At 45.6% G+C, this 26504-nt stretch overlaps 1 protein-coding gene and 1 non-coding gene across 3 annotated transcripts; both read right to left on the bottom strand.

Annotated features, from left to right (window-relative positions):
• Positions 1–3068: 3068 nt before the first annotated feature.
• Positions 3069–16795, bottom strand: NCL (nucleolin). Of its 2 annotated transcripts, none has more exons than XM_063131779.1 (15): positions 16659–16795; positions 14144–14254; positions 12305–12569; positions 11664–11816; positions 10761–10940; positions 10376–10462; positions 9226–9355; positions 8104–8240; positions 7692–7815; positions 6241–6377; positions 5879–6005; positions 5593–5744; positions 5361–5487; positions 3690–3883; positions 3069–3536 (listed from the first exon to the last, which is right to left on the bottom strand). In XM_063131779.1, the coding sequence occupies exons 1-15, from the start codon at positions 16674–16676 to the stop codon at positions 3460–3462; spliced, it is 2019 nt and encodes a 672-aa protein (XP_062987849.1). In that variant the 5' UTR covers positions 16677–16795; the 3' UTR covers positions 3069–3459. The 2 variants fall into 2 exon arrangements, with proteins under 2 accessions (XP_062987849.1, XP_062987848.1); XM_063131778.1 differs by having other exon boundaries at positions 3069–3542; positions 3669–3883.
• On the bottom strand, positions 11284–11349 carry LOC134403213 (small nucleolar RNA SNORD82). The gene has a single exon (XR_010025752.1). It is a non-coding gene; the product is annotated as a small nucleolar RNA SNORD82 (small nucleolar RNA).
• Positions 16796–26504: the final 9709 nt, after the last annotated feature.

Below are 26504 nucleotides of genomic sequence, written 5' to 3' on the forward strand. Positions count from 1 at the left end.
GACGAAAAGGGCGCTAAAGGAAAACATGCATGCCAGGCTTTTGGAGGACGCTGTTGGTACAACCCAACACGGCATGAGAACTCCAGTTGCACAAGGCTTTCTCCTCCCACTAACCCGGTTCTACTGCAGGAAGCAGTTCTGGCAGTGAAAGGACATCCCTATTTATGTTTATGCGCAAGTATTAGATGCCTCTCTAGGCCGGGATGGAGGAGTCCAGGTGCTTGGTTTTAAAGGAAAACACAGGCCGCTCCTAATGGACATAACAAATACTAGTGCAATGGATAGAACTAGTGGGATATGGGCTGTAGCAGAGATAGGGAACGTGCGTTCTTCCTGAAGTTGGGATTCAAGCTCCCACCATCCCCAGTGGTTAGGGACGCCAGGAATCGTGGTCCAGCAACATCTAGGGAGTCAAGTGCCCCACCTCGACTCTACAGGAAGTATGGTGATGACACACAGCTCCATCTCCGCAACATCTGAATTGGGACAGGCTGTGCCTAAACTCAGTAGTGGTCTGGATGAGGGCCGATAAACTGAAGCTGAATCCCAGCAAGACGGAAGCCCTGTGGGCGAGCGGTTCCCAAGTGTGAAGGACAGGCTCATTTCCTGTTCAGGATGGGTTGCACCCTCTGAAAGATCAGGTTTGGAGATACACTTAGATCCATCATTGTTGCTGGAGGCCCAAGTGGCCACAGCGGCCCACATCTTTGACCAGCTTCTGACTCGCCAGCTACAGCTTCTTCTGGACAGGGATAACTTGGCCACAGGCATTAGTAACCTCAAGACTGGATTACTGCAATGCGCTCTATGTGAGACTGCTCCAGAAGCTGGAGCTAGTGCAGAACACAATTCAGCTGTCAGAAGCTGCCTCTTTTAATCATAGAACTCCTTTGCTGAGGGAATTACACGGGCTACTGGGCCAGGTTTAAGGGTTTGGTACTAGTGTACAAATCCCTAAACAACTTGGGACCAGGATACCTGAGCGCACCTTCTCCCTTACCAACCTGCCTGAGCCCTGAAGTCATTGGAGGGCATGTTCCTGGACCTACAGCCCAATAGGAATCCACCAGGACAGGAGCCTTCAGTGTGGTGGCCCCTTCTCCGTAGAACCCTCTGCCCCTGGACGTGAAGCAGGCACCAACACAAGGTTGCTTCCGGCTGAGAACTGTTTTGAGTAGACTTCCTCAACTGATTAGCTTTTTAAATTGAATTCTGATTTGTTTTAATTTTTCTTTTACAGTTTATACCTATGTTAATTACTCTTGGATCTGTTAGATAATTGAGCAGTATATAAATATTGTAAATAATAATAAATTCTGATAAGAAGTTCTAGGGCTTACTGACAAATTGCCATGTTTGGATGGTTCTCCGCCTACAAATTCCTTAAACATTCAAACATGAAATTGCTAATCTAACAGGAATATGCAACTTGCCCCCAGGATCAATCACCATACAATATCTGGAAAGTGGCTCTACACACACACACACACACACACACACACGGATCCAGGGAGAATCCAAGAATTTACAGCCCAGTTAGCTAAATGCTCATTCCAGGTAAATTACTAGAATGCATCCAAGATAACATTATCAAGTTAGTAGAACAAACCTCACTGAAGAAGGGTCAACACGGTTTTTGCAAAAGCCAATCCTTCCAGAACACTTTGAGAGAACCAACAAGCATATGGATTATTCAGGGTGATGAAAACAAAAACAATTGCCCCCCCCAAAGGATCTCTCCAACGGGCCATGAAAACGTCAAATTAAATTCAAGTCCAGTGTCGTATAATAGGGTAAAGAAAAAAAAATCCTAACTTCACATATACACTGATCAAGCATGAGCTGGCAGTGTGACAATCTAGGAAAGGAGATCTTGGGGTTTTGGAGGCTACTTCAATTAAAACTTTGAGCACCATGGGGGGGAGGGGCAGATTTGTGAGAAGGGCAAATTCTATGAGCCAACAGTGCGATATGGCTGCAAGAAAGGCAAATGCTATTTTGGGCTGCATTAATAGAAGTAGAGCTTCCAAATCACGTGAGGTACTGGTTCCTCTCTCTTCGGCCCTGGTTAGGCCTCATCTAGAGTATTGCGTCCAGTTCTGGGCTCCACAATTCAAGAAGGACGCAGACAAGCTGGAGCGTGTTCAGAGGAGGGCAGCTAGGATGATCAGGGGTCTGGAAACAAAGCCCTATGAAGAGAGACTGAAAGAACTGGGCATGTTTAGCCTGGAGAAGAGAAGATTGAAGGGAGACATGAGAGCACTCTTCAAATACTTGAAAGGTTGTCACACAGAGGAGGGCCAGGATCTCTTCTCGATCCTCTCAGAGTGCAGGACACGGAATAACGGGCTCAAGTTACAGGAAGCCAGATTCCGGCTGGACATCAGGAAAAACTTCCTGACTGTTAAAGCAGTATGACAATGGAATCAGTTACCTAGGGAGGTTGTGGGCTCTCCCACACTAGAGTCCTTCAAGAGGCAGCTGGACAAGCATCTGTCAGGGATGCTTTAGGGTGGATTCCTGCATTGAGCAGGGGGTTGGACTCGATGGCCTTGTAGGCCCCTTTCAAGTCTGCTATTCTATGAATTAGTAACCAAATAAAATAGCTATTTACTGAAACCGTGCCTTTATAATCAAATCCATGGCGCAACGACAGTTACAGGTCTGTGTACTGTTCTCAATGCCACATCTCAAAAAGGATACTGTAGAGCTGAAGAAGAGCAACTGAAGCAGACCGGAGGCTAGTGCAAGACCCGCAAAGAAAAGAAGAGTACTAGAACTGGGGTTAGTCTTCAAAACAATGCAGCTGAATTCAGGATCACCAAAACTATGTGCTTCTTCACACATCACATAGTTTAAACTACACAGTACTACAAAATGTGACATTATCTGCTCAATTAGATGCCTTTAGAAGGTGGTTAGACCAAATGAAGGACTCAGCAATGATTACCAGCCATTTCTATTGTCCTAAGTTGGAGTATACAGGCAGAGGTTATCACCCAATGCTTGCTTGGCTAGTTGGGAAATTCCCATTGTAGCAGCAGGACTTTGAGAAACAAAACGAAGAATCTGTTTAGGCCTTTTAATCTGTCCAAGACAGTATGCCGAGACACAAATGATAAAACATTTTGCATTTTTACAGCAAGAAATAAAAAAAAGAGGAAAAAACCTACAGAAACGTGTAAGGAAGTTAATTTTGTACATGGGATAAAACGTTATAAATTCAGGACAATGCACTGACACGGGTAAACTCCCACATTTCTTGTTGCTTTTAAAAAGTTCATATGCGTGGCCAGGCAGTCAAATGGCTGTTTCTTCGTTGAAAGGGATTTTTTTTTCCAAGTAGCTCTTAGGGGGAGGGACTGCAACGCATCTTGGAATGTCCTCAAAAGGCTCTCATTTTGTGGTGACAGAATTAAAAACCCCAGAGTCCTTTCAGATACAAGGAAAACAAACCACTCAGTCATCAAATTTTATCTTCTTTCCTTGGGGCTTATGGTCACCACCACCACCTCTGCCTCCCCTGAAGCCACCGCCTCTGCCTAAAAAGAGGGGAAAGAGATATAGATATATATACATATATTAATAAATTAGAAATCAACACAGCTCTGAAAATACTCTTAGTACTTTTGTCAAATACGAAAGGACGTAGAGCCATACACATTTACCTCCAAATCCTCGTCCGCCACCCCTGCCGCCGAATCCTCGTCCGCCACCGCGTCCCCCTCTGCCTCCACGGCCAAAGCCGCCACTGCCACGTGGACCATCGCCCTTGGGCTTGGCAAAGTCAAGGGTCACTTTGTTTCCATCAATCTCTCCATCCTCCATGGCTTCTTTCGCTGCTTTGGCGTCTTCCGCCGAGCCGAAGTCCACGAAGCCAAACCTAGGAAAGGGAAAGAGATCAGTTTCAAGGGGGGACAGATTTTGCCTATAGGATCAGCTAGTTCTTATTTGCTACCAGTCTTTGGGGAAAAAAACACAGTGCTATAGGCAGCCAAGATGCCCCCAAGCTCCAATTTGTACTAAATGTAGCGATGTTCACTATTGCAGTGGCATATTGCAAGGTCTGAACTAGACATTGCGTCCACCGCCACTACGCCTGTGGGATAACATCAAAGAACACGAACACATGGTACAAAACCTTGTGTATCAGCCTGACATTTCAGAGGCAACAGAGGCCTTTCTAAGCTAGAAAGTGGTCAACTCAGATTTTTCCTCACCGACCTTTCTGCTCAAGGCAGGTTACGCACAGTTCACAAGACAATGCATAACACCAGAATCTTTCAATATCAGCAGTAACATAGATCAGCCTCCCAACTGATTCAGTGAGTTCAGAGTCCTCTCTAGAGGATTAAGCTATACAGGAAGGGTATTATATAGCAATGCCCAAGTAGCAAAGCTCTTCGCTCTCATGTTTAGTCACCAGAGGAAGCGAACCACCAAGAAAGGCACCAATTAGTCTGAATGCAGCCCTAAGCATGACAACCTTGCGTTATGCGCAGAAGCCCTCTGACCGCATAACAAGGTGTTGTTTGTAGCCAGCACGGTATGCTCGAGTACGGATACAGTTCTAATTCTTACTCGGCAATGATGCTCAGAGGCCTTGGGCTAGTCACTCTCAGCCTTGTCTCCTGCTAAGCGTCTTACAACGTAGACAGCCGATTGTCCGAATCTTCATGGGTTTCACAAATACAATGTTCAGCCTTGCTATAAGTATACTGGCTTCCAGACTTATTTCCAAGGCAGAAAATTTGCAGGTTTGTCCCACAGCAATGACCATTGCCAATCTGAAGTAGACAGAGGCATCTGAAGCCAGTGTTGCAGTTTTATTCTTCTTCTCGTGCGAATCCATAACCTGCCACTGGATTTAGAGCAGGAAGGAGCTCATTGAGAAGGTAGGGAGACTGTGCTTTTGTTACCTGAATAAATATCAGCCCCATTTGAAAACTGAAATGACTGACCTGAGCCCAAGTCTGGGTTCAGACGATCACGGGGGTAAAAACAAACCATCATGGCTTTCCCCCAACCCCTGAACATTTGACCACAATTTGCATAATCCCCCACAGTGAAGCACAGGCTGGCGTGTTGTCCGAACCCAATGTGTGGTGTGGATACGCTTGTATCCACCCTGCATAAGGGGTTATAGAGTGGGTATGAAGCCACCTCCACTGCACCACAAGCCGGGTTTGGACAACATGCCAACCCACGCTGTGTCACGAGGAATTACTTCTTTTACCCCCGTGATCACCAGAACACCCCCTAAGTGTAGTTCAGCAGCGTTGGGATACTTTGACGCCTGCAATAGCTTGTGTCATAAATCCCATCACAGAGGCAGAGCCTCGATCTGGTTTTCTACATACCCTTTGGATGAGCCGGTGTCTCTGTCTGTGACTATTCTTGCACCAATGGAGCCTTCAAAGGACTCTCTCAATGTCTCTTCAGTCGTGTCCTCAGACAGGCCTTTGACAAAGAGTGTTTTGCTTTGTTCTGAAAAACAAAAGAGTGCGCGGTCTCAACATTGCAAGTGACATATTGACACTCCACCCCCATTCCTGGTACGTGTTTTTCGTTAGGACACGGAAGGCTACTTACGACCAAATCCTCCTCTAGCGTTTGCGTTTCTGTTTTGTCCTCCAGGAGTGCTGAATTCTAATCTGATTGTTCTGCCTTCAATCTCTGTGTTATTGCAAGAATTCAGTGCTTCTTTTGCATCCTCGGCTGTAGGAAATTCTACGAATGCGTAACTATACAAAGAAAAGCTGGAGTCAAGTCAGGGAACAAACTATATGAGAGTGACCTGGTCAAGGCAATAATCTACCATAGCTGCCAACTTTATGCCTTGCCAAAACCACGCCGCCACAAATCTGCTGCTGCTTACCCTTTAGACCTTCCCTGGTTGTTCTGTGGCATCCTGATTGATGTAGCTTTCTCAAAGACTTCCTGAAGAGATTCTTCTGTTGCATCGTAGGAGAGGTTATTCACAACAAGAGTCTTTGACTCTCCACCTGCACAAGAGACAGAAATTTCAAACTCAAATGTGACCTTGAGTATGGAATTGTGCTCCAAGTTTTGTTTCGGAAAAGGAGCAGAGAAGGGAAAAAACACTGCTTTGATAGCTTTTTAACAGATAAGGCGGCATTAATAAAGACATGGGGGGTTTCCTTGCAATAATGTTTGGACTCATCATTTCAAGCTGGTTTCAAGATCAGTTACCGTGCAAAGTCTGTGGTGGCATTTTACCTGCTTTTCTGCTATCCTGCTGGCTCTTCTCGCCTGTGTAGTCAATCACAATGGCACGGCCTTCAATCTCCATCCCTTGCTTTTCCTCCAGGGCTTTCTCCGCATCTGCCTCAGATTTAAACTCAATGTAGGCAAACCTGGGTGGGAAGGGAAACAAAGCATTGTTCAGAAAGCCATGAAATCAAATATTTCCATTTCAGAAAAAGTGGTTTGTAATACATTCAAGACTACTAGTGAACCTTTCAGGGGGTGGAAAAAATTCTGACGACATTTATACCTACGTAGACTTGTTGTGGTAGGGCCTATCAGTGTAAAAAGTAGCTTGTAAAACCAAGCCTTGGTAGAGAGGGAAAAACATGCTGATAGAGCAACGTTAGCGAAGATCTCTGTGCTAGCAGTGGAACTGAGTCTCCAGAGGAGAGATTAAAGCGGCAATATTTATTGATAAGCTAAAGCCTGATATCAATATAAAGCAGCCTTCCTCAACCTGGGGCGCTCCAGATGTGTTGGACTACAACTCCCAGAATGCCCCAGCCAGCTGGCTGGGGCATTCTGGGAGATGCAGTCCAACACATCTGGAGCGCCCCAGGTTGAGGAAGGCTGATATAAAGGATGAGATGAAACGGTCAGGGCTGGAAAATTTACCCACAGAGGGTTAAGACCTGGAAGAAAAATTGGACTTTGGCACAGTCTCTGGATCCTCGATTTTCTACAGGTGTTACACATCAGTAAAATGTCTGCAAAACATTTTTACAGTAAAATGTCAAGGACAAGGGAGGTGGCCTCCTGACTCATCTGTTAATTGAATAATTGGCTGATGAAACTGTGTGCAATACTACGTATGAAATGTATATAAAGTTGTACAGATGTAATAGCGGTGTTGGTGGATGCTGGCCGGTGATGTTGTGTATGCTGGATGTATTTTGTACAGAAAACGTTACACGCCTCAGTAAAATCTTTGCTGAAGAAAGCATTACGTGTCGTGAGTATATTTCTTCCTGAGGGACAGCGCTCAGAAACCAAGCAGAAGAATCAAACGCTGAAGCTGCTGTGTTGCTGCTTAATCTCTGCTAAGTCAATTCCTGACTGAAACAACGTTTATTTATGTGGCTTGATTTAAGGCTTGGCCTGTTCCCGATTGGTTCTGGCTCAGAACACATTCTTATTTGTGACTGGAACTGGCGTTTTATACTAAAACATTTCCACATTTTAAAATCTGTTTTATTTTTTAAAGCTATAAAATGTTGAATGTTAACATTTACTGTTGTTTTGAATTGTCTTAATTCTGTAAACTGCCCAGAGAGCTTTGGCTATTGGGCGGTATAGAAACGCAATAAATAAATAAAACCAGGGTTACGATTTCCATTGAGAAAAACATTTGTTCCCACTGTTGCTGAATGCAAGTCACCACGACGATGCGACAGCACAATGCGCTCGACTTAGCTATGTACCCTTTGCTGTTCCCGTCCTTGGACACCAGCCTGACTTCGCGGGCATTGTCAAATACTTCTTGCAGTCCTTCCTGGGTCACACTGTAAGCAAGGTTCCTCACAAAGATGGTTCTTGCGTCTCTCTCTAGAAGAAGAAAAAGCCACACAAGATTAGAGTCAGGCCAAATCCTTTGATGATTCAGCCCGTTCCAGGCAGGCCAAACACTCATCTGTGTAAGGAAAGATGCTCCCCTAGAGACATCTACAAGTAAGGGAGCTGCTATGACGTCGGTGCTAAAGAGGCTCTAAGAACACTTGGGGCTTATGCAAAAAGATGAGCACTACACCTTGTTGAGATACATGGCAAGCAGACTGCAATAGGAACACGTCCAATTGAGCTCAATAGAAGTTGAAGAATTGCACTGTTACTTACCTTTCTTGTTCTCTTGAATGCTCTCTTTACTTTTTGCTTTTTCCAGTTTTATTTCCAAGCCCATACATTTCTTTCCGTTAAACTTAAGCGCTTTATCCAGCTCCGCTTCTGTGGAGAAATCCACATAGCCAAACTTCCTGCAGCACAAAGGGAGATTTATTTTCAACATTGACCCCACGTGTCAAAATAAACCTGCCATAAAATCTAGTCGGAAAAAGGGTACGTATGACTGCGTTGATGGGGCAGCTGAAAACAGGTAACTCTATTCAATGGAGACGCTAGTCTGGACAACTACAAACTTCTTAATGCAAAAAGATACAACTTTTTCAGTCCCAAGGCCCCCATCTGTGCTGACTGCATGCTGTACCACATGTATGCACACCCACACATGGGGAGGGGAGGCTTTAACCTCACCACCCCCTCATCCCACACAAGATCATTGGCGTGTGTGTTGGCTAAAGCCCCTTTCCCTCCCATCAACGCTGACAGGCCTTGTTGCTTCCACATCATTTTGGGGGGGGGGAGGAGAGAGAGGCAGCTTTAACCTCTTCCTCCTCCCCCCCAGGAATCCAGAGGGGCACTGGGGCTGCACAGCATCTGTTCAGGAGCTAGTTTTTGCGCCTGTCTTAAAAGGACAAAGAAAACCACGCCATATTTCAGTTATGGCTAACATTTGTGGGGCCTTAAAAACTAAAGGATATATAGCAGACTTAGGCAAAATCTGGCAAGCCAGACTTTCTCTGCCACCCGTGCCTCTCTCTAGAAGATCTGAGGAAAGAGGTAGCAGACTTGCTTGCTGCCGAAAGAAATAGGGCTTCTTGAACAAGTAAAATCCCCATTAGGGTCTAATGCTAGTCCACCAAAAGCCTAAAATAACTTTGTCAACATTTAGGGTCTCGTTCAGCATTATTTCCCTTCAAATCCCAACTTACAGAAGCTGTTTTGCATTCCATCTTGTGCCTGGTGTTAACAAAATGCCAGAGGGAAGAGGTCCAGCCTCTTACACCTTATATCAGCACTTTCCCAGAGGAATCATGTTCTAAAGTGAAAGTCTTACTATAAAAAGGCAACCTTAATTGCATATTTTGCTTACACAAAGAAAAAAATAAATGCAATTCTTACTTTGAGCTGCCAATTCTGACTTCTTGGACTTGAAGGTCTTTTTTGGCAAAGAAATCTCTGATGGCAGCCTTCAGTTCATCAAAGTCCTTGGTTGCATTCAAATTGCCCACGAAGAGGGAGAAGGCAGCTTCTAAAAAGTCAGCGGGAGAATAAGAAGCATGTATGCTATGTTTTTAATCAGTTTTTAATGTGTTTTATATTCACTGTTGTTCCCCGATGTTGATCAAAGTGGAGAGGTGGGTAAGAAATAAATTATTATTGTTATTACTAACAACCCTAAGGAATGAGTGAATTTAGGGTTGTATCAAGTGGACAAGCCTCCAGCACATTGGCTTGGGCATCCTTCAACACAACCCACCATGGGTCTTTTACGCCACAGTAAACCGTGGCATGTCCCAGCCAGCATTTTACATATTCAAACCCACGGCTGGCAGCTGATGTGTCATGTAAACTCGGCCACTGTGGATTATGAAAGGGTTAAACAACCCTTGCATAATGAAAACCGGTTGTGCGCGGGAAGTTTAAACCTCACATAACATGGCTGGCTGGGTGACAACACAGGGACTGAATATACAAAATGCTTGCCAACACATACCATAGCTCACTGTGGCTTAAACAAATCCACGGTGGGCCGTTTAGCTTCCATACATGAAGAAAAGGCCTGGAAGTACTTCCTGGGAAGAGCATTAACGGCTTTATAGCACGGACCCAAAACATCCCCAATGCTTTCCCTCGGTCCCTTTTGTCTCTCTTTCGCTCTTCTCAATTCTTCCCTCCCTTCACAGCATCCTCTTACGGGCTAACAAAATGCCTATCGTAGACAGGTCGAGTGAGCATGTAATATTGAAAGGAAGCCTGGGGAGGAGAGTGTAGATTTGCACTATTCACTAGAAGAGGAATGCTCGCCACTCATTACATGGGGCAAAAGGGGGGAGGCGCTTCAGTTTAAGGACATTGTTTGGGAGGGAGTTAGACATGGCCTCTTTCCCTAAAAAACCAATTGCTCCTATTTATGGATATGTACAGATGTGTCATGTGAAATAGGATAGGGAGGGACAGGCAATCTTGTGCGTGTGTGTGTGTGTGCATGAGAGAGAGAGAGAGAGAGAGAGAGAGAGGGAGGGAGGAGACTCTTTCATGGGCTGCTTACCATCTGTTTTCTTCTTCTTCGCATCTGGGATGCCTTTTTGCTTGGCCATTTCCTTCTTTCGCTTTCCAGCTGTTTCTTGCACATTTTCTGCCAAGTAGGAAGAGAAACAAATACAACTTCAGAAAGATCGAGAGAGAGAGAGAGAGAGAGAGAGAGAGAGAGAGAGAGAGAGAGAGATGGAGAATGCCAGAAGAGATTGCTGGATCAGGACTTGACTATCTTAATTTGTTTTCATATGTGCTTTGTACCACATCAGTTCAGCGAGGTAACATCATTTCCAGCTTTAGGACCAAAACGTGAAGGCAAGACAATTTTACTGTTTGAACGGTTGGAGGTCCAAACATAATTTCTACGAAATAGCAGTAAGTGGCCATGTTCAACTCACCTTCCTCGTCGTCGTCGTCATCCTCTTCCTCCTCCTCGTCGTCGTCATCCTCCTCATCTTCCTCCTCCTCAGACTCTTCCTTGGCAAGCTTTGCTGGTGTAACCTTTGGTCGTGCAGCTTTTGCAAGCACAGCTTTCTTCCCTTTTGCTGGAGTGGTATCCATGGGTTCCTCTTCAGACTCTGCAGCCATTAACACAGCCATTTTAAATAATGCCCACAGCCACTGGACAGAAAGATACTCCTTTCAAATGGAGGAGTTACTACAGCTTACCACAAACGGGTGCTTATCTGTCCTACCCAGCATAAGGGGCACGAACCACAATACAGACGCCTTCTGCTAATTTGACAGCATCAGGCTCAACTCAAAAAGGGGAAAGATGTCAAGTATCCAAACCACAGAGTTTGGAATGCGAGGCAAGGCAGTGTGGCCTATTCCTTGGATATGCAGGTGTGCTCGGGTACGGGGCTGGCATGCTGTTACTTCTTGTGTTCATTTGACTGTGCTAGGGTGCAACAAGAACCAACACATCAGCTCATACTGGAGACATCACAAGATCAGTATTAAGTCCCATTACTCATCATCTGTGCTGGTATCCAGGCATAAAGAAGGCAGCATTCCCCCCACCCCAGATAGCTCCTTCCGAAAGCAGCTGTTGAGTTTTCAACGAACTTGGTGGCCCTGTAGCCTTTATAGCATTTATAGAATGCTATAAAGCGTTCTATGGACTCACAAGCTTCTCTTTAGTATTCTTGATCCTATACCAGAGGCAGGTGCACTAACTGTCAGCTAGGCTACACTACATTTGCGTTGCTGCTTTTCAAATCCAGCGTTGGCTTTTGTAACTTTTAAGACCCCCAAGATGTAAAATCCTGTAAACGTTTTTCATATCAAAACTGACTTACCATCCTCTTCGTCGTCCTCATCTTCGTCATCGTCTTCATCTTCAAGGTCGGACTCATTCTTGATCGTTATAGCAGCCACAGTAGCTACGGGCTTTTTCGCAGCTGCCTGGACTTGTTTCTTTACTGGTACAGCAGGCTCCTCGTCAGACTCATCTGTAGCAAGAAATTTACTAGTTATTAGCGCACCGATAATGGAGCAGCTGCATTCAATATGCCTACTGAGCCCCTTCCTGTAAAGCAAAGAGCTGGAAACCGTCATTCAAGACCTGGAAACTTTAAGGACCAACAACTGGTATTTGGTTTAAGTGGGACGGTCCTTTTTCAGAAGATGCAGCTATAGCAAGAAGTGCCACATACTAATTCCACATGGTGGCTCATAACGAGCTGCTATTTCCCCTACTGACCATGCGGCGTATTCCAAGGCACTTCTGTATTGGCTCCTCTAGGCAGAATCATCTCTCTAGTTTTGAGAGAGAGAGAGCCTTCACAAACACAGGGCCAGCAGATGAATAATACTATGCCGTTTTCTTAAATATTGCCTCCCAATTTTGTTTTTTTGCTTCGAAAGCCAAGAACATTCTCAAACAAGTGAGCATCAGTTTAAGAGTTTACCAAAGTACTGTTTACCCCACCCAATTCACCTTCCTCCTCCTCACTATCGTCTTCCTCCTCGTCATCTTCCTCCTCCTCTTCACTCTCTTCTTTCTTTGCATTCTTCCCATTTTTTGCTCCTTTGGCAGGGACTGGTGTCTTCTTTGCTGGAGTAGCAGCTCCTTTCTTTGCTGGGGTAGCCACGGCTTTTTTGGCTGGGGTAGCCACTGCTTTCTTTCCAGGAGTTGCTGCCTTTTTGTTGGGAGTAACTGCTGCTGCTTTCGCCGGGGTAGCGGCTTTCTTCTGAGCAATCATCTGTGGGGCAAAAAATATTCTAGTCTGCAATAGGTAATACAACCAAGCAGGCTGAATCGTAGGCAAAATGGAGGGCTGCAATCTTACCAGAGAGAAAGTTTTACTGAATGTAGCAAGACTTATTTCTGAGTCTTGGTGCATTGAGTCTAGCGCATTGGATTGCGCCAGAAGACAATCCTCCAGGTTCTCATAACGTCTAAGTTATACTATAGTGTAACAAACTTTAATCTTCTTGCAAAGCACCATTATATGAGACAGCACAGATCCTCCCGGAGTGCAGGACACGGAATAACGGGCTCAAGTTAAAGGAAGCCAGATTCCAGCTGGACATCAGGAAAAACTTCCTGACTGTTAGAGCAGTACGACAATGGAACCAGTTCCCTAGGGAGGTGGTGGGCTCTCCCACACTAGAGGCCTTCAAGAGGCAGCTGGACAACCGTCTGTCAGGGATGCTTTAAGGTGGATTCCTGCATTGAGCAGGGGGTTGGACTCGATGGCCTTGTAAGCCCCTTCCAACTCTGCTATTCTATGATGGTAAAGTGGATGGAGCTTAAGAGGGTAAATTGGCTGGACACCCTTCCCTTTTGCCCATGCTGTCTTGCATCTCCTGGGGTAGAATCCAACTGAAGTCCTACTTAGAGTAGACCCATTGAAATGAGTCAGTCATGATTAACTTAAAAGTCCCATTCATTTCAGTGTGTCTACTTTAAGTAGGACTTTAGTTAGTCTCTAACTAGGCTGACAACCATTACCCAGAGGACCTTGCTTGCAGACTGTGAAATGGCCCGCGGAGAGAGACCAGTTTTTCTGACTTTAAAAAAGCTATAAAGACTGATCTCTTCTGGCAGGCCTACCCAAATTTTAAGATGTCTTTGTTTCTAGATCTTCACAATCACTGCAGTGAAAAGGATCCAAGATTACAGTGATTTACCTGAATGATGGAGAACCAGCATGGCTTTAGCACTGGAGACCCACTTTAATAAGATTTATTAGTCACCCTGTGGCTGATAGCTCTCAAAAAGATACAATAGGTTGTACTATTGTATATTCCACTTAAATGAAATCCAGGTAAATCAAATCCTAATGGGTTGCTTTGAGCATGATGCTGGCAATTCTGAATCACTCTCATGTCAGTGCTATGCAATCAAATGTTATCTTACAGTCCACCTTTGAGATAAATACGCTAGATTCAACATCTATGTTAATTTAGTATTATTTATTCTGTTTTTTGCCAAAAAGCAAGACTCAAAGGATCACATAATGGCATGGTCATTGCAAGAATTGTGTGGGTGTTGTTTCACATGGGGAAACTGCAGAGTGGTTCTCTACATGGCTTCGGCAATTATGTCTCTTTGTTTTTTCTGGGGGGGTTGGGGGCTCTACAAGTATAGTTGAAGATACTCAAGTGGCAGGCGTGAGAGACGGGTGTTTTGTTTTTTTACAGAAATAGCTTTCTACAATGATGCAATACAGGCATTGTATCCTTTTTGAATACCAATTGTGCTGCTAAGGTAACATGAATTGTGCCAGAGACAACAACCAGAAGGAGCCATGGCCGCGTGGTTGATTCTTACCTCTTCCTCGCTGCTCTCCTCTTCTGATGAATCCTCTTCTTCTTCACTATCATCGATGTCCTTTGGAGGAAGGGCAGCCATTTTTTTCGGCTTAAGCTGATTTTTAACGTTCTAAGGAGAAAAGACACAAGTTAGGTGTCTGCTTTTCTCAGTGTTGAGAATTAAGATTTCAGTGCTAAACAAGCCCCTCCCCCTGTCTACTTTGAAAATTTTAAATGCTTTTGGAAGCATTTTAAGTATTCATGTAGACTTTGTTGCTCCTGCATCTTTGAAGAACCGTTAGGACGGTACTGCTGGGTGATCTGGCTGCATCCCTCACCTCAGAAGCCCAAAGCAGGCACAGAACACTTGAAATTCTATGCCGGTTCTAAGTACACAGTTAGGGGTTAGAAAGACCTTCAAATGGCAACTCTCTGCACTTTTACCACTTTGCAAGGGAATACCCATCTTCAGGGCTAGAAGAAAGTTTATAATTCACAGAACGTCAGATTACTGGGTGCTAGTGGCTACTGAAGTAGTTGCTCTGCACATGACTGGGGAAAAGAAGCAGATCCTCAGATGATGGCACCCGATTTTGAGAAGCACACTTCTCTTTAACACCCACATTTTTAGGCTTCCTCTTCTTTGTACAGGAAGGGATAATGATTTCCTTCAAATTGCTAATAAATGGATGCTTAATTAATATTACTTCCATCCACAATCCAATCAAAGGCAGGTACTGTGAAGTTCCCCCAAGTAACTCCAAGCATGTGCTCAGGCCTCCCACGAAGACCAATCTTATCTTTGCCTGGATTGTACCCTATTTAAACACATTCACTTTACAAAACACCTCCTGCGACAACAGTACCGTAACTAATACCGCCAAACCGGTACCAGCCCTTCACATGAAAGCTCCAGCTGCAGTGGACTACAATTCCTGCCATCCGCAGCCAGCATTGGGAAAACTGCTTGAGGATATTAAGTAACTGTCCTGTTTTTATGCTCTTCATGGTTTTAATTTTTGTGAATCCCCCAGACAGCTTCGGCTATCGGGCTATATAAAAATGTAATAAAGGAATAAAACAAGAAAAAGCTGCGTTGCTACCAACCTCCCCTTAAACCACTACAACTCCGTAACTGTGGAACATGGGTTTTGCGTGAAACAGTTGGGCACTCAATCCCCAGCGCCTCTAGTTAAAAGCGGTCTCGGGAAGCAGGGCTGGGAAAGGCTTTTTATTATTATTATATTTATTTGTATCCCGCTTTTTGCCCAATGCTGGGCCTCAAGGCAGCCTTACAATGTTTAAAACATACATTTGGGGGGGACGGGGGACACTGGATTTTTCTACCCCAGGACTGGATGAAGTGCTGTCATGGGCAAAGCAGAGGAAGGGCCCTAATAAGCTCCCAATGTTGGTTCCCACCCCCCAATGCATGTTTTAAACTTTGGCCGTAGCTAGACCTAAGGTTTATCCCAGGATCGTGCCGGGTTCGTCCCTGCCTGAGCACTGGATGCCCTGTGTGGCACTTAGTTGAACAGGTTTGACCCCAGGACAATCCTGGGATAAACCATAGGTCTAGCTATGGCCCCTGTAAGGCTGCTTTGAGGCCCATCATTGGACAAAAGGCGGGATACAAATAAATATAATAATAATAAGCCCTATTTGGGCTTACTAGGCGCGGGAAACCAGGCCCAATCTCCAGCGCCGATCTCAGGTAGGAGATGCATGGCAGGACCCAGGGAGCGGCGTCGGCCGCGCCTCGTGGGCAGGGATCGGGGAGGCCGCTGCCCACCGCTTCCCCGCTTCGGCTAACCGATAGGAGAGAAAGAGGCGGCCATCGCTGCACCACGTGGAGCCCGGGGAGAGATTTCCTCCCCCTCCACGTGCTCTCAACACACGGCCGGGATCACGTGGCTGGAGAGGTGTGTGTGTGTGCGCGCGCGCGCGGTCGAGAACGAGCCGCGTCCCCCCTCCCCTCCCCTCCCCTCCGCAGCACTCGGGGGAGGAGGGGGGGAAAGGAGGAGGAAAAAAGAAAAAAAGAAGAGCCGCTCTGCCGCCGCCGCGCGCGCGCTTCTCGCTGGTTGGCCGGGGCTGGTTTTTGCGCGCGCGACGTCGAGCTGGGGGACGGGGGCGCCTAGAAACTCCTCTGAGCGCGCGCGCATTCTCTCCCTCCCTCCCTCAATCCCACCCGAATCCTCTTAAAAGGAGATTGAGGGGGGAAGGGGGGGGTTAGAAACCGCCGAACGTTCTACCGTAACGCACGCGCGCCTGAGGAGCCCTTCAACCAATAACGCAGAAGGGGACAAAAAGGCGGCGGCGGCGGGGGAGACTTGAAACCGCCGCCCCTTCTATTCACCCCCCTCTAATTCCCTCACAGATGCGTGTGAGGAGGAAGGGGGTGCTAGAAACCGCCACGCGGACAAGGCCGCTTGAGGCGCCGCCGCCGTCCTCGATTGTCCCTCAGAGACGCTTTTAAGCTGACGCGGGGAGAAAAGAGCCGCCATGTTCTTCCACAACTAGGCCGCGGGTCTCACCTTGGCGAGCTTCACCATAATGGCGGCGGAGTTGTCCGGATGTTGAGCGAGTCAAAAGAACCACCGCACGCTCCCAGCGCCTCGCTCGAGTCTCCGCCTGAACCGAAAAGAGCGAGGTCGAGGGCTAGCTTAACTCTTTCTCCCGCCCCACGCGGCTGCGGCGTCCAATCGGCGGCCGCGTAGCCTCTCGCCCCGCCCACTCGCGAAGATGGACAAGCGATCTTCGGGCTTTCCCGACGTCGGCGGGTTTAGCCGAGGGCGGCTGGCCCGCCCCGCCCAATCAGAAGGCGCGCCTGGCTCGGAGGCGGGTGGAAGGAACGTGGCCAATGGGAGGTAGCGGTGGGAGGCCCGCGCGCTGTGATAGGTCTGCTCTGACGGACGGAAGTGGCGGAATGGAGGAAGCGGAGCACGTGGCGCTGGCCTCGCTCTTCACCCACGTGGGGGGCTGCCCATTTTGTGTGTGTTCTCTCCTGTGGGGCTTTTCTGGCCTTCGTCGCTACGTGCGCTGGGGCTGCGCTGAGACGGGGAGAAGGAGGAAGGGCGCGATCCCGCGCACGTTGTTCAGCGGAGTGGGGCTTACTTCCGAGTAAACATGCGCGGGGATCCGCAGGAAGAAGGCGACGTGTTTTTCCTAGAATTGGGACCTTGTGCATGTTTGCTGCCTGGGTCGAGCGGGGCTTCCTTGCAGAGCAGCGGCGTCCCGGGTTGCAAACGCTGGAGGCGCGAAGGGGGCTTTGTGGGAGGAATAAGAGTCGTCTGCAGCTGGCCTTGGTCCAAAAGGGAAGGGGTTGTTAGTAGCCAAAGGCTGTCGAGAGAAAGGCAGGCACCGAACAGCTGGAGCGATTCAGCTCCAGATGTCTTAGTAGCTGCTCTAGCAGCACGCGGTAGTCTGGGTAGTCCAGGATGGCCGTGGAGACTTTCTGTTCCCTGGCCCAGGTAGGGGCAAAGTGGGTCGGGAGGATTTGTGCTGACGCTGCCAATAAGGAAAGAGGAAAAGGGGCATCAGGCTGGGCCTTCAGACAGGCCTTTCCTCCACGTGCAGCAACGAGGGCCGTATTTGCTCCCTTTCCTAGGGAGAAGTGTTGTCCTTGGGTGGCAGAGCACATGGCTGGCGTATAAAAGGTACCAGGCTTTCTAGGTATCTCCAGGTAGGGTTGGGCAAGATCTTTTCTTGAGTTGCCAGGTGGTGTAGACCAGCCTTCCCTGGGACGTCATGGGAGTTGTAGTCCAGCACAGCTATAGGGCACAAGTTGGGGAAAGCTGGTATAGCCCATACTGAGCTAGACGGATCAGGGGGTGCGTCAGTTTATAAAGCAGTTTCCCTGGCCACAGCTAGACCTAAGGTTTATCCTGGGATCATCCAGGGTCTGCCCCTGCCTGAGCACTTGATCCCCTGTGTATCACCTAGATGAACAGGTTTGACCCCTGGACTATCCAGGGATAAACCCCAAGTCTAGCTATGGCCCCTGTGTTCCTTCACTGTGTTTCAAACATGTTGAATTTGTATGAAAAGAAGTATGATTCTCTCCTGAGTGAATCCTATGGATCGGATTTCAGAACCAGTCTTGCAAGAGAGATGAATGCCTGTTCAGCTTATTAACACCACCTTCTTAGTTCCGCCATTTCTCTTGGATCACTAGGGAAAACGTGGGTCTCTGTGCACCTTATTAACAAACACTCCTAAGCAACTGGTTCATTGGAAATAGCCAGAAAGCAGGCCTTATGTTGGCTGCTCTTACTTTTAAAGAATGCTGGAAAGAAAACAAGCAGAAATCCCCAATATGCCTCTTGGAAACCCCGCACTGTTTAGCTGACCTCACTGTAAAGTCCTGACGCTATTTGTCAAGGCAAGTGTTTCACTTTGTTAACAAATGAGATCGTATTTTCTCAACCACCACCTTCAAGCATATAAAATTATACAGCTTCACACTTTCTTTGAAGTGACTTTAAATATCTTCCATATTGTGTTGTTATTTTCAATCTTGCATTTTTGAGCCCTCTATAGCAGTGGTTCCATTGTAAGCCTATGCGGCAGGGTCTTGCTATTTACTGTGTTATCTGTACAGCACCATGTACATTGATGGTGCTATATAAATAATAATAATAATAATAATAATAATAATAATAATAACTAAGTACTGTGGACCCCTTGTTTTTCAAATGCCAAGCCTTGGATCCCCTACTTTTGAAAAAATTGTTCCCTATTTATTTATTTATTACATTTTTATACCGCCCAATAGCCAAAGTTCTCTGGGCGCTTCACAAAAATTAAAAACCACGAAGAGCATAAAAACAACCAACAAATTTAGTTACCTGTGCGAAGCAATTTTTTGGAGAAAATAAGGGGTAGCCCCTAATAAGCAAAGGATTTTAGTTATACTAAAAAACACCATAAAATTTGTGATATTACCACACAAAAATTACAATGATTTAGTTAGGAATATAAAGACGAATTTAATTTTACTAACGTCTAATTTACAATTGAACAAATTATGACATGACTAGCAGCTACTAAACCTAAATGTGATGGGAGAAATCATGCCTCTTTTTGTCCCGAACAATCCCTTCCACATCCTGTTCAATATTTCCTAATTTTAATCTCAAATCTGGATCAGCATTGAGCCAATTTCTGTGCTTGTGCTTCATATAAACTGCCCAGAGAGCCCTGGCTATGGGGGCGGTATATAAGTGTAATAAATAAATAAATATAACAAAATGTTGAAAATGTTTGTTCACAAATATATGTGGAACAAAAGGGAACTAGATGTTTCAAAGCTTTTTCACCTAACTTCTTATAGTCAGGAAAAACCTTCACCCAGGTTTGGTCCAGTCTATATTCTTTGAAAAATGATTTCAATGAACCCTCACAAGTCACGTCAACAAAAAGGGTTCCTTCTCCATGAGTTTCCAGGATTAGGTGCAGGGAAGTAATCTCTGAAGCTAGTCGCTAAATCACGCAGGAGCTCAGAGATGTTAGATTTTACTTCTGGCAGGAATTCGTCGTCAGTGGACTCCAGAAATGAATGGTGAATACGTGAATGGTGCCACAGACCCCCTGGGTGGGTATGCAGACCCCCTGGGGTCCACAGACCACCATTTGGAAACCAATGCTCTATAGTGTTTTTAAAAAATGACTGCATGGCAGCTACGGCTCCATTTTGAAGACAAATCAGAGTTCCCCCGCCCACACACTGCATATAGGGAAGTCTGTGTGTACAATCTTTAACACAACTCTAAAAGCAATGACACTTCTAAATGTCCACAGTATTTCCATTGTCATGAGTATATATATATATGTTTCTTTTAAGAGAGCTAATTGAAAGTATTTCATGTGTAAGCTTTACCATCTCACCTTCCCTGGATGTCTCAAGAAGGATTGGTCATATTTTATTTATTTATTTATTTATTTATTACATTTCTATACCGCCCAATAGCCAGAGCTCTCTGGGCGGTTCACAAAAATTAAAACCATTCAAAGTATAAAACAACAGTATAAAACCATAATATAAAATACAATATAAAAGCTCAACCAGATAAAAACAGCAGCAATGCAAAATTACAAATTTAAAACCATGTTATTTAAAATATATAGATTGTTAAAATGCTGGGAGAATAAAAAGGTCTTCACCTGGCGTCTAAAAGCATATAATGTAGGGGCCAAGCGAGCCTCCTTAGGGAGCTCATGTCCCAGCCAAGGTGCCACAGCAGAGAAGGCCCTCCTCCTGGTAGCCACCTGCCTCACTTCCTTTGGCAGGGGCTCGCGGAGAAGGAACCCTGAAGATGACCTTAGGGTCCGGGCAGGTACATATGGGAGGAGGCGTTCCTTCAGTTAACCTGGCCCCAAGCCGTTTAGGGCTTTAAATGTTAATACCAGCACTTTGAATCGGGCCCGGACCTGGACTGGCAGCCAATGAAGCTGGAAAAGGACTGGCGTGATGTGGTCTCGTCGGCCAGTCCCTGTTAGTAACCGTGCTGCCCTGTTTTGTATCAGTTGAAGTTTCCGGACCGTTTTCAAAGGCAGCCCCACGTATAACGCATTGCAGTAATCCAAACGAGAGGTTATCAGAGCATGGATCACTGTAGCAAGGCTATCTCTGTCCAGATAAGGGCGCAGCTGGTATATCAACCTGAGCTGATAAAAGGTGCTCTTTGCCACTGAGTTCACCTGTGCCTCAAGTGACAGTTCTGGATCCAAGAGCACCCCCAAACTACGGACCCGATCCTTTAGGGAGAGTGCAACCCCGTCCAGGACAGGGCAAACATCACCTCGCCAGACAGATGAACCACCCGCTAACAGTACCTCCGTCTTGTCTGGATTGAGTCTCAGTTTGTTAGCCCTCATCCAGTCCATTACCGTGCCCAGGCACTGGTTCAGAACAGTCACTGCCTCACCTGGGTTTGATGAAAAGGAAAGGTAGAGCTGGGTATCATGTGCATATTGATGACACCTCAGTCCACATCTCCGGATAACCTCCCCCAGCGGCTTCATGTATATGTTAAACAGCATAGGGGATAAAATAGAGCCCTGCGGAACCCCATGGCTTAGGAGCCACGGCACAGAGCAATAATCCCCCAGCACCACCTTCTGGAATCGGCCGTCCAAGTAGGAGCGGAACCACTGCAACGCAGTACCTCCCACTCCCAGCTCAGACAACCTATCCAGGAGGATACCATGGTCGATGGTATCGAAGGCCGCTGAGAGGTCCAGGAGAACCAATAGGGTATGGCACATATGACCATAAGAAGCTTTATGCTTGGTAAGTCTGACATTCTTTTTCTGCATTAGTCAGATGCGCATGGGGATCCCACAACAGGACATGAGTACAATAGTACCCTCTCACCCATGTTCCCCAGCAACTAGTTATACAGGCTTACTGCCTCTGACGCTGGAGATAGTACCTAGCCATCAGGGCTAGTAGCCATTGATAGCCTCATCCTACAGGAATTTGTCCAATCCGCTTTTAAATCCATCCAGATTGGTGACCATCACTATATCTTGCGGTAGTGAGTTTCATAGTTTAGCTATGTGCTGTGTGAAGGTGTACTTCCTTTTGTCTGCCTTGAATCTCCCACCATTCAGCTTTATTGGATGAGCCTGAATTCTATATTATTATTATTATTATTATTATTATATTTATTTATTTATTTGTATCCCGCCTTTTGCCCAATACTGGGCCTCAAGGAGGTCTTACAAAGTTTAAAACATACATTGAAAAAAAAAAAGTTTTAAAAAACACAACAAAATTATAAGTTATTAACATAGATGGGGGGGGGGCAGATTATTCTCCAAAGGCCTGCTGGAACAAACAAGTTTTAGCCTGCTTCCGAAAGCCCATCAAGGAGGGAGCCGGCCTAGCTTCCCCGGGAAGAGAGTTCCAAAGCACTGGAGCAGCCACCGAGAAGGCCCTCCCCCATGTTCCCACCAAGCGTGCCTGTGAAGAAGGTGGGACTGAAAGAAGGGCTTCTCCAGAAGATCTCAAAGCACGGGCAGGCTCATAAGGGAGAATACGTCTTTCAAATAACCTGGACCCGAACCATACAGAGCTTTATAGGTTATAACCAGCACTTTCAATTGTGCCCGGAAACAGACTGGAAGCCAGTGGAGCTGTTTCAACAGGGGAGTTGTGTGCTCCCTGTAACCAGCCCCAGTCAACAATCTGGCTGCAGCTCTTTGAACCAGCTCGAGTTTCCGAACACTCTTCAAAGGCAGCCCCACGTAGAGCGCGTTACAGTAATCCAATCGGGATGTAACTAAGGCATGTGTCACCGTGGCCAGGTCCGACATTTCTAGGAACGGGCGCAGTTGGCGCACTAGCTTTAACTGTGCAAATGCACTCCTGGCCACCGCTGAAACCTGGGCATCCAGGCTCAGGGCTGAATCCAGGAGTACACCCCAGCTGCGGACCTGCGTCTTCAGGGGGAGTGTAACCCCATCCAGCACAAACTGAACCCCTATTCCCTGATCTGCCTTTTGACTGACCAGGAGCACCTCTGTCTTATCTGGATTAAGCTTCAATTTGTTCGCCCTCATCCAATCCATTACCACCAACAGACACCGGTTTAGCACAGAAACCACTTCCTTGGAATTGGGTGGAAAGGAGTAATAGAGTTGGGTGTCATCAGCGTACTGGTGGAACCGCACCCCACAACTCCGGATAACCTCTCCCAACGGTTTCATGTATATGTTAAATAGCATGGGGGACAAAACAGAGCCCTGAGGGACTCCACAGGCCAACAGCCAAGGAGTCGAACAGGAGTCCCCCAGTACCACCTTCTCGGTCCGCCCATCCAGGAAGGAATGGAGCCACTGTAAAACATAATTCTAGTATTATGCATTTTCTCCACACCTCTATCGTGTCCCCCCTTGCTCATCCTTTTTTAAAAAAATAACGCTTCCAACTGTTGTAATCTTCCCTCGTGATCTTCCCTTGGCATATTTTTATTACTCCTATTTTACAAGGAATACTTGGGAGATCTGATGTGTTTTATATAGATTATCTCTTGGCCAGCCAGAATCTACATGTAACTGCAGGTGGTTAGATTCTGCGCTGGTGAAATTGCTTGTTGGCGTGGAATGATATTAAATGTCTGACAATATTTTACCTTGCTAAATCTTGTGTTATGAGTGGGACATTTGCGATATTGTTATGAGTGGGACATAAGCGATGTTTTAAATCTACTTACTCAATTTTTATTTTTAATTAACTTATCGCTTTTATAGCATTGTATTCACAGCACTATCTTACCTTGATGGTCTTGTGACCATAATACTACTACTTAATTACTCCCTCATAGGGGAGTTGCTGTAGCCCAGGACCCTCCATCCTTTTTGGATTCAAAGGCACACTTGGGAATTTGGGAAATTGCTGGGGTGCCATCACAAAATGACTAACCAGTGGATCGCTGCTTTGGTACCTGCATATTCTTAGGCTGCATCTTATTTAGCAAAATTTTTTGTTTCATGTCTGTCAGACACGGCAACACATCTTTAGTAAGGGACTATCTAATGCAGGTAATTGCTGCTAGTGCAACGTGGATAATGCTTCTTTGAAACACATGTTTTGGCAAGGTCCAGTATTTGCTTCGTTTTGGGTGGGGGGAATAATTACACAGATAAATTTTGTACTGGAGCAGTCTTTTAATATTAATTGATGTACACTTAAATTATTTGTCTGCTTCAGAAAAAATTAGCAAATGGTCCGTGTAAATGGATTTTCTGCACCGTTTTGACAGCTAAAAGACTGATAATATAGGAAGGGTAAATACTCACCTTCTGTAATGCAATGAGCTGAGAACCCTACAAAGCTTTAAATATTTGAATGGGTGGCAATTAGACACCATTTTCAAATGGATACGTACTTGGATGTTTGGTCCGCTTTGAAGTTTATGTATAAGTCCTAGAAAGTTGTATGCTTTTCATACAAATCCCTGTATGTATATTAAAATCCCTGTATGTATATCTTTATGTTTACAGTGAGGAGGAAATCAGGTACCCGCCAGATAACCACTTAGCTTTAAGGATGTGAAACTAATACTTAACTAGAGGAATAACTTGTTAAACGGATGTGAAGCTCCTTCTGAACACTTCCTTAAATTAGAAGTCCAAGCTAAAATTTTCTATGTCAAAGTGAGAACATCAATTACTGTGTTTCATTTTAGCTGTAAAGCCTGAACCACTGTAAAGCCTAATACGGCTCGGGTCCAGGTTATTTGAAAGACCGTATTCTCCCTTATGAGCCTGCCTGTGCTTTAAGATCTTCTGGAGAAGCCCTTCTTTCAGTCCCACCATCTTCACGGGCGCACTTGGTGGGAACATGGGAGAGGGCCTTCTCGGTGGCTGCTCCAGTGCTTTGGAACTCTCTTCCCGGGGAAGCTAGGCTGGCTCCCTCCTTGATGGGTTTTCAGAAGCAGGCTAAAACTTGTTTGTTCCAACAGGCCTTTAGAGAGTAATTTGGTCCTCCAGCTATGTTAATGACTTATAGTTTTGTTGTGTATTTTAAATGTTTTTTTAAAAAAATTTCTTTTCCTAGGTTTTATAATGTATGTTTTAAACTTTGTAAGACCGCCTTGAGGCCCAGTATTGGGCAAAAGGCAGGATACTACTACTACTACTACTAGTAGTAATAATACCATTTTTTTGGAGTAGCCCACAGTCATCGAATCATAGAATAGCAGAATTGGAAGGGACCTACAAGGCCATCGAGTCCAGCCCCCTGCTCAATACAGGAATCCATCCTAAAGCATCCCTGACAGATGGTTGTCCAGCTGCCTCTTGAACGCCTCTAGTGTGGGAGAGCCCACAACCTCCCTAGGTAACTGATTCCATTGTCATACTGCTCTAACAGTCAGGAAGTTTTTCGTAATGTCCAGAATAGCAGAGTTTGAAGAGCCTACAAGGCCATGGAGTCCAACTCCCTGCTCAATGCAGGAATCCACCCTAAAGCATCCCTGACAGATGGTTGTCCAGCTGCCTCTCGAAGGCCTCCAGTGTGGGAGATCCCACCACCTCCCTAGGTAACTGGTTCCATTGTCGTACTCCTCTAACAGTCCTCACATTGGGGGCCCATGCGCAGCAGGGCACCATGTTGGGGACCTCTCCTTCGGTCTCTTGATAATTTTGGCTGTCCTTTTCTGCACTGCTAACAGCTATACAATATCTACAACATATGAAGCTGCCTTTCTCAGAACTCTGGGAGATAGATACAAGGAGCAAGGAAAGGTGAAGTCCTTAACAAACAACCATGTACAGTAGAAAAATAGTATTTAATGTACAAGAATAAAGTTAAGATTAACAATGGTGTTGCATTGAAAGCGCAATAGCATATTGCACAAAAGCAAATGTCTAGCAGAAACAACCCTCATTCTACGTTGTTTCTGATAGACATTTGTTTTTGTGCAATATGCTATTGCACTTGTAATGCAACGCTCTTGTTAATCTTAACTTTATTCTTGTACATTAAATACTATTGTTCTACTGTATATATATCCTTAATTTTTTGTTTAGTATTAGATAGATACAAGGTCTTGGGAAACAGTTTTGAGCCCAAGTCTAGCAACACCCCTAAATCAGACCATTGGTTCAACCAAGGCCGGTATTGTTCCGTTCTGAACGGCACCAGCTCTTCAAGGGTTTCTGACAGCGTATTTCACCCCTCTCACCCGATAGATTTAACTGAATCTAGGAACTAGTATATGCAAAATGTGTACTCTCCCACTGACTGGTGGCATTTCCCCAGACCATGAGAGAACACTGAAGTGTCTTTATTTGGAGTGAAGGCCAAGCTCCAACTCTGTTCTCTGACAGTTGTTGGGTTCACACAGCACGCTAACCCACACTCAACCATTGAGTTGAGTGTGGGTTGTTTTGAACCATGGGTTGTTTGTTGAACTGTTGGTAAGCTGTTTTCCAAACTCGGAACACCTTCTGCAGTGTGGCTTGTTAACCGCCTTGAACAACACAACAACAAACCATAGGTTCTCAAGGTGGCTTATTCAAGAAAAATAAGCCACAATGCATGATTAACAAGCCATACTAGATGGTTTTGTCTAACCAACAAAATTTATTTATTTATTTTTATTTATGTATTTATTGCATTTTTATGCCGCCCAATAGCCGAAGCTCTCTGGGCGGTTCACAAAAATTAAAACCATAATAAAACTACCAACTGGTTAAAAACACAAATACAAAATACAGTATCAAAAGCACAACCAGGATAAAACCACGCATCAAAATTGATATAAGATTAAAATACAGAGTTAGAACAGTAAAATTTAAGTTCAAATTAAGTGTTAAAATACTGAGAGAATAAAAAGGTCTTCAGTTGGCGACAAAAGGAGTACAGTGTA

This window comes from Elgaria multicarinata, chromosome 8, assembly GCF_023053635.1.
Source record: "Elgaria multicarinata webbii isolate HBS135686 ecotype San Diego chromosome 8, rElgMul1.1.pri, whole genome shotgun sequence".
Taxonomy (NCBI): domain Eukaryota; kingdom Metazoa; phylum Chordata; class Lepidosauria; order Squamata; family Anguidae; genus Elgaria; species Elgaria multicarinata.

Coding starts and splice junctions, on each gene's coding strand:
- NCL (XM_063131778.1), bottom strand. Junction 12,570..14,143: donor AGGAGAGCAGCGAGGAAGAG/GTAAGAATCAAC, acceptor TTTGCCCCACAG/ATGATTGCTCAGAAGAAAGC. Junction 7,816..8,103: donor CATTCAAGAGAACAAGAAAG/GTAAGTAACAGT, acceptor TTCTTCTTCTAG/AGAGAGACGCAAGAACCATC.